This window comes from Mesitornis unicolor, unplaced genomic scaffold, assembly GCF_000695765.1.
Source record: "Mesitornis unicolor isolate BGI_N332 unplaced genomic scaffold, ASM69576v1 scaffold17874, whole genome shotgun sequence".
Classification (NCBI taxonomy): Eukaryota; Metazoa; Chordata; class Aves; order Mesitornithiformes; family Mesitornithidae; genus Mesitornis; species Mesitornis unicolor.
In genome coordinates, this window is record NW_010182239.1 from 31,910 (window position 1) to 40,333 (window position 8,424).

Sequence of the window (8,424 nt, forward strand, 5' to 3'; positions counted from 1 at the left end):
GAATAAAGTCCATCAGGTGGTCTCAGTTTGCCTCCCTGAAGGTGAATCACTACCAAACTTTCCTTTCTGCAAAAGGAAAGGAAGTGGTAACACACAGATCCAATATCAGAATCAAAGCATTACCACCCACTAGATACTCTTTCTGCTACACTCCCATTACTCCAATACATACTTGGGAAGACCAAGATATAAATGGGTCAATATGGAAAAGTAAAGAGAGGTAAATTAGAAAGACCTGCTAGTTTAAAATCACCCTCTCTACAGAGGGGCACAAAGCAAAACCAGACACATCTAGAGCACATTTAGTTAGCAAGTCACTGTGTCTTATCTCAATAGAACTGAATAATTTATCCACACTTGAAAAAACTGCCATCCTTATCCTCTGCAATAAATACAGTGATATAGTCACATAAATAGGTATACAGAACTGTAACAGAAGAGACTGGCTCAAGGCACTGCTTCCCCCCGTAGCCATACCAACAAATAAGACAAAGAAATCTGTTAGGCAGAGTGATCTGGTTCTCTCTTTTTGGTAATATCTTTTAACTTATAAACAGCTGCACTGGAGTCAAATAATCAAGCTTAAGATAGTCACAAAAAATAAAGGATGTATTTTTCTCCAAAGATCAATACCATAACTAATGTAGGACATTCAGATCTGAGAAGTTCAGTGTCCAGAAAAAAATTTCTGCCATATAAAAAAAGATACTGCAATTGTTTTACTGCTCAAGAATTTCCTTGCTCAAACTGCTTAATTCTTCTCTCACGAAGTTTTGTCAGTAACTTGCTTTTTAACTACAATGTACAATTACTCTTCACCACCCTCATCTTATCTAAAGCTCTTCTTTTGTTCTGGAGAGTTTTGTTGCATGCTCCTCTATAAATTTGCTCAAATGTTCTAAATCTCTGTCTCCGCCTTCAAATTTAATAGGGTTGTTCTTCTTGTCCCTTGGAGCAAAGTAGATAGTGGGGAATCCTTCCACTTTGTAGTGGTCACTTGTCACATCGTTGGCAGTAGCATCCATCTTGGCTATGATTAGATTTTTCTCATTCTTGTATTTTTTGCCTAGCTCAGTATACACCGGTTCTAGCTTCTTGCAGTGTCCGCACCACGGGGCATAGAACTCTATAAGCACATCATTCTTTGGATCCATTACCATGGTATCAAAAGTTTTACCCACTACCACTTTCACAGGCCCTTTGTTATTTTTTGGCACTGGCTGGGACTTCACAATAGGCTTCAGTTTTCCTAGAAGGAAGCAAAACACACACCACTGTTAGAATACATTAAAGACCAATCCTTACAACCACCCAAAAGAAGGGGCAGAAAGAAGTACATCCTCCCGCCAGATAAAAAGCATTGCACTACTACATGAACTTAACTCTGCAGGAAACAGGCTAGCTTGCTGATGATGTTTGAGTACAATAACCTTGTGAAATATAGACAACAATTTGCTTTCTAATTCCCTAGAACCTTTCTCCATCGTTTTATGGCTGTCCTTCCACAATGTATTAGACAGTGATTTATTATAATAGTCCCAAATAGAAATAGTCAGCTCACACTCCAAAGCTACAAGAAAATTTTAGGCTTGCCAAACACATTCAGTGTTAGAATATAACTAAACATGACAGCATAGTCCAAGCAAGTTTAATGAACTATGAAAAAAAAAAGACAAGAAACAGCAAAAAGCTTTAAGACGCACTGTGATGTACAACTTCATTGTAGTGATTGCCTCAGGAAAAGCTCTTGGAAAGAAAAACAGAGCAAATAGCTCAGAGAACCCTATTTCAGAAACTGTACCTTTTTTGAATGATACAACAAACTGCCTGAGTACATCAGAGTCGAACTCTTCCGGCTCCATGGCATATTTCTTGCCACCTTCATCCAGAATGGCAACATTGATGTCCTCTCCACTCTCAAGCAGGCCCAAATCTTTTATTTCAGAAGAGTAATCTTCCTCATCAGAAACAGCAAACAAGTATTCAGGGAAGTCTTTGGCCACTTCCAGGACTTTACCTCTCCAGTACTGGGTAGCTGAAAAAACCAGAACACAACAGGATTAGTAACTTCTAGTTACTTACAGCTTGCATCCTCCCAAAGTGGCAGAATGGTAACCTTAGCTAACTTACCAACACGATAGTCGAAACTGAAGTCTACAGAGTAATAGACGACCACTAGAGGACGCTTAGCATATCTTTTAGCATCATTGGAAGGCTTGCGATGGCCAACTAGAGGCAAAGCATGTTTTAGCACGTGCTCTTTAATCTCTGATCCATCTGTAGAGTCCTGCTTAAAAATATTGGGAAAAACGTTCAGGCAAATAGACTTAAGCAGCACTGCTGTTACACACTACTGACAACTAACATTGATGCATGAAGGAATGAGAAAGAGAGGCATGTTATAAACAACACTGTCCCCATATTCTTCAAATCCTTGCGCACTAAAGATAGTGTAGTATTCTACCCTTAAACCGAATATTGTAATGTAAATTATTATTTGACTACATAACCTCTGGGTTAACTTCACAAAGCTTTCTTGACCAAAGATGGACTCTATGACCTCAAAGGTCTTCTTCCAATCAAATGGCTCTATGAAAGCAGTACTATTTCAGTGGACAAACAGGTTGCCTCAAATATCTAGTGGAGTACTTCCAACAGGAAGATGCCAACTGCTGATATATACAAAGAAAGAGAACCTTCAATCTGTGCACAAATTTTCTAGCTTTGGACCAGGTACTCACTTTAAGATTCAAAACATGAATCTTGGGTTCATGCTTTGACTGAAATTTCTCTGGCTGCATGACAACCAGTTTTCCTGGAGATGCTTTCAGTAGTTTTGCAATCTCGTTGCTGAAGGTGTGGTGGAACTTGTAATCTTCCCTTAAACCATTAGCTGAAAAATTAAGGTTAGAGAGAAGAAAAAGTCAAGAAGAAGTGAATTGACAGCCTCTGACTGAAATCTTGAGACTACACTGCAAGGAAACTCTCTTTCCATTCTCAATGGGGCACAGAACAACCCTAAAGTCTTGGGGAACAGCTCTCACCCAGAGGTGAGAAGCATGTGAAAATACATACAATTCAAGCAGCACTACTCAAATGCTGTTCAACAACCCGTCTGCTTGGTGAGTTATTCTACATATTCAAAAACCTTGAACAGCTTCCAAACCACATACAGTGAACCAGCTATTTGTTTATCAGTCTCCTACTACTTGGCTTCCCCCCAGATAACAAAGTAGAGCTGGAAAGGAACTCACAAGGTCATCTAGTCAATCTATTTACTTTGAGGGAGCCTAGGAAAGAGTTCTGAATCTTGCCCTCCTGGAGCAACCAAATCAGCTCCTAATCCAACTACAAATGAGGGCAGCGCCAGAAGCAGGGGGAAAATTGCCCATCCTGCTCTCAAGACTGTGGCAGAAACCATGAGTGGCTGCGAGTAGTTCAATCATGTGAGACACAGGAACTGAGCACTTCAAGGGTTGCCTTTTCTATGTGGCAGCAAATACTGTTAGCAGAACTGTGAGTGTGTCACGTCAAAAAAGAGTTATAAGAGTAAATGCTGCCAGGAATGGTCTAGCTAAACTGATCCAGAGCAGATGATGATTTTTTCTCTAGGCTCCCCACCCAAAACAAGTTCAGCAGAGCTCAGCCTCTGGAACTGTCAGATCTGAAACAAGCAGTAGCAGATGGCAAAGCTAGCAAGGCTTTAAGACAAGTTGTGATTTGTTCCTCAGCTAGGAATTTTCCCTCCTCTCTAGTTTGCATGTCTTGAGGGACACAGTACCAAGGCAAGTTAACTCCTGTGACTGGCTGATTATTAAGTTATAGCCTAAAAATCTGGTGTAAGCTTTTTTCTTAAATGCAAGTGGAAGACCACCCTTAAATCTTCTTCCTCTTATTCCTCTCCAACCTCCTCCACTGAACTAAGAGCAGAACTAAAGGAACTCCCCATGCCCAAAGTCCTGGACAGAATCTCAACAAAACATACATGAATATTTTAACATTCTTTACCTGCTTCCTGATAAAGCTGATAAGCTTTGTCATTCTCTGCGTTAAAGACACCAATGATGATGACATCATCCCCATCCCTCAGAAATTCCTGTACCTGCTTGGTAGCCTGAATCTGTTTGGATGGAGGACCAGCCTGTTCAATCATGTAGTCGACAATACCTGTGAGACAAACCCATCCCCAAAAAGTTGCTTAGAATATTTGTTGAACTGAAAGGTTCAGGCATTTCCTCTACAGCATTAATACCACTTTTACCATGGACACTTTTATTTCTTTGCAGCCCTCCCACAACAACTAAAAGACCAAATCAGCAAGACTTCAGTGTGAGTTTTTAAAGCTGCAGTTCTGGATATTCTCTTTCAGGTTGGTTTCAGAAAAGGTTATCAAGCACAAGGTCTGCAGATATCAGCTGATCAAGTAAACCTCCTTTCTCAAATTCCAGAACCTTCACTGTCTCCTGACACTGCTATGAGCCCAAGTTCCACTTGGACAGTCTTAAGTCTTCTCTCTTATTAAAACCTAATACTGAGCACTTTGCCAGTCCTTATGGCACATTTCACTGCAATTAAAAGATGCCCATTTACTCAAACTGCCACTGCTTCACACATGTATTTAACTTACTTTATATTAAAAGGAGCATATAGCACCACCATAAGATGTTATAAAGATTAGAGACAAATTTATACTGTTGGCCTACATAGGCATGAAAGCAGCGCTTTTCAGGTTTCTCCAACTACCGTTGCTATGACGTTAGCAAGTTTGCAAGTCCCATAGATACGTCAAAACATTCCTGGTCAAGCCCTCAGAAAATAAGAAAACAGAAGCTGCAGTACCATATTTTTCCCGTGGACCACTGTAGTCATAAGGTTTGCCCTTGCGGAAGATTTTCAGAGTTGGGTAGCCAGTAACATCAAACTTCTTCGCAAGCTCAGTTTCAGCAGTGGCATCGACTTTAGCCAGGAGAATCGGAGGTGTGCGCTTGCTGAGCTCCTGAGCAGCCTTCTCATATTCTGGTGCAAGCCTTTTGCAGTGTCCACACCTAGGGAAGGAGAAGGGAGGGCAGTTTTTACAAGCCACGAGTCCTGCTAGGTACTTTCTACATCTGAAATGGAAGAGTTAAGCTTTATAGAACAGAGAATGTAGAAATGGGATTATTCAGTCTACAGAGGACACCAGCCTAGGAAGACTTGTTCCTCCAACTTGAAGCTAGCCTCTATGTCTGGCCTCACGTTACTATAGGTAATTTCATTTTCAGAGGCCATTTTTGAACCAAGGATCAACTCTCCTTGGTTTTCAGTATCTCTCAATGTGTCCTCAAATCAGTAAAATGGAGAATCTTCAGTGAAGTTCTGGAGACCACCCCTTGCTGAGACACAGATCCAGTCTAGTCTTCAAGTGTTTTGTAATGCAATCCTAGGTCCAGATTAGAACTAAAGTACACCAGTGCTACAAACACCTGCACAAGGCAAGCCGCTTTAAAAGAGGCATAATAACACAAAACAGGTTCACCAAATGTGTTCAGGCCAGCTGTGCTAGAAAGTACAAGTGACTGCCTTTTTGCTTACCATGGAGCATAGAACTCCACCAGGATTATGTCAGCACCATTCACAACATCATCAAAATTATCCTGGGTCAATACCAGAGTAGCTTCTGGTGGAGGGGTCCAGTTGGGGTCAGCAACCTCCTTGACTTTGGCCACAATTGCTGAAATACAGTTCAACAGCACCATTAGCATGTGTTATTATACCAATAGCATATCAAATGCAAGAGTCGGTATCAAGAATTTAAAATCAGAGCAGCAAGCATCGTCTTGGATCAAAGCTTACATGAGAACACTTCCTTAATCAAGCTCCTTTATGCTTTACTTCATTGTTGGTATTGTCAAAAAGGTCTTCTAGATCTGTATTTTGCAGCACCATAGCACACGGATTCCTTCTCAATACAGACAAAAAATGTAGGTTTTTTTCCCCCTTGACTGAAGCTGGACACATTCATCAAGCAAGAAACAAGTGGTTTTATACACAGTCAATATATAGACCAGATGTTTCTTACTAGCTGATCCTTCAGCAAGCATGAGACTACCCTCTCTTCTAGTCAAGTCATATTTCTAGAAACCTTCCATCGCTGACAGCACTACCCACTACCTGCAAAATTGCCCTCTAGCATGCAGCCAATTGAGAAGACAGGCAAAATTCAGCCTTCATAATATTAATCTACTTAAGATAAAGTAACTTGAGATGAAAGTCCTTCAAAATAGTTACATTAGGAAGACCATATACTTCTTTGCTTTGTTACAGAGAACTGCAAAGGACTGGTTCTTACCATCTTCTGTCCGAGAACCGTCATAGTCAACAGGTTGGCCTTTTTTCAGGATTTTGATGGTTGGGTAGCCACTGACATCAAAACGGCTTGCTAATGAAGTAGCTGCAGTAGCATCTACTTTGGCAACTGGAATAGGAGGGTCATTTTCCTTCAGAGTTTTGGCTATCTTTTCATATTCAGGAGCAAACTGCTTGCAATGCCCGCACCTGTCAGAGGAGGACACGAGTTAATAAATAAATGCATAACAGACCCACAGGGATATTTTGATACTCTGCATTTCCAGGATGCCTTCTGACACAAGATGACAACGTCAACATAAGAACATTTGTCTTGCTATGTTTTCAGATCATGGAGATAAAGAGTAACTGTTGCTAATGTGCTGTTTGGTCAAATCCCAACTCTTTTTTCTTTCAATTCAAAAGGCAACACATTTCCATATATGTTTTTATAAAGCCACTGTAAAAAAAAAGTTAACAATTGCTTTTACAACAAAATTGCAAACCTTTTACCATGCTTCTCCTTCCTCCCTGCCCTTCAAATATGGTCTCATTCGAATTTCAGCTTCTCCCTAATCTAGGTTCATCTTCTCTATCCAGCACCCTAAATTGAATTAAAGAGAAAAATGAACCAGTAGGTAAGTTGGCCTAATGAAATCTCACACACACCATGGTATTGCAACACCTGCTTTCTGTCTGGCCATACCACAACTTTTGGGAAGAACAGAGGCTCTTGCTGAAAAAGCTGACATGACAGAGGATACCAGCATAAAAAAGACTGAATATATCTTGACAAGCTGAAGATGAAACCAGGAAAATGAAGAAAATGAGGGGACAGTAGTGTGTAGCAGACAGCCCATATTCTTTAGCCTCTCACTTGGCAGGAGGGGAAGGAGAAAAAAAAGAAAAGAGGTGTCTGTCTGTGATGATCACATATCCTTCTGCTTGGATAAATTAGGCTTCATGTTCAGCTTTCATGAAGGCAAACTACAGCTGCAGAAATAGTACCTACAGCCAAGCAGGGATGGGATTCTCTGTAGTAAGAGTAGCAAAAGTTAAATGCAACTCCACCTCAAGGAAGATCATATTCTCCCCTCTATTCAAAGACTAGAGAAGGACAAACAAGTAAGTCACCTTTATATCACTAGACCACAATGGAAAAGAGGTTCTGGCTGCAACACTAACTCAGCGACTTGACTGCAAATATATTCTACTCTTGTTTTTCCCCACTAACCATCCCTATTATTTTTGTCTGCAAGAATGCAAGAGATGATACTCTGGCCTAAATTCTTTGTTTCAGTTGTATGCAGGTAAATCCACTGTAGTTCCCCTGAGTGCATTAGTGTTGCTGAGTACCCTGGTATGCCAGCAGAATTACCATCATCATGTAGATCTATGAGGCACTGTTTAAATTAAGTCTCCTACCCTGCACTATGGCAGAGTCTTGTGCTTCTCCTGCAGGCAAGCTACTCCTACATCATCTTCAAAATGGCAACCCAAGCTCAATTTTCAGGAGTGTGTCCTGTCAGAGAAGCCCCCAATAGCCATCCTGCACCTAAGGAGGTGTCACAGGCTGTGAACTCACCATGGTGCGTAGAACTCCAGCAGCACAGTGTCCTTGTCTGCAGTAAAGGTGTCAAAGTTTGCATCATTCAAGACTAATACCCCATTTTCTTCTTTTACTTCAGAATCTTCATCATCGTCGTCGTCATCATCTTCATCATCATCGTCACTGTCATCATCAGCTTCTTTTGTAACCGATTCTGGAAAAGTAAAATTAAAAATGCAGTACAGAGTAGATAGTATCAAGTTTATCATTAAAATAACACTACTGGGTTAAAGATGGATTAAGTATATCATGTGGTTAAAAAAGAAAAAGCATCAACACAGATTAGTTCTGGCTCCGAATACAATGGCAGCTCCCTCAGTCAGCAAAGAGCTTGGACTCTGATGTTTGACCAGTCCCACTTCATGTCAGTATTTCAGTGAAGTGTCAACATGGATTTTGTTCTTCAGGGCAAACTTACAAAATGAACACAAGAAGAATTAATGCGTACAGACCTATGTGACAGTCACTACCAAAGTCCTCCAGGTATCCTG

The 8,424-nt window shown here is 40.7% G+C and overlaps 1 protein-coding gene across 1 annotated transcript in view; it reads right to left on the minus strand.

Moving 5' to 3' along the window:
* Positions 1–506: 506 nt before the first annotated feature.
* Positions 507–8,424, minus strand: part of PDIA4 (protein disulfide isomerase family A, member 4) — an 11,956-nt gene continuing 4,038 nt past the window's right edge. Inside the window, exons 2-10 of the mRNA XM_010183706.1 lie at positions 7,910–8,087; positions 6,329–6,534; positions 5,572–5,710; positions 4,840–5,045; positions 4,009–4,167; positions 2,742–2,893; positions 2,131–2,287; positions 1,802–2,035; positions 507–1,249 (exon numbers count right to left, since the gene is read on the minus strand). Of these exons, the coding sequence (XP_010182008.1) occupies positions 834–1,249; positions 1,802–2,035; positions 2,131–2,287; positions 2,742–2,893; positions 4,009–4,167; positions 4,840–5,045; positions 5,572–5,710; positions 6,329–6,534; positions 7,910–8,087 (1,847 nt within the window). The 3' untranslated portion in view covers positions 507–833. The remainder of the gene's footprint in view (positions 1,250–1,801; positions 2,036–2,130; positions 2,288–2,741; positions 2,894–4,008; positions 4,168–4,839; positions 5,046–5,571; positions 5,711–6,328; positions 6,535–7,909; positions 8,088–8,424) is intronic.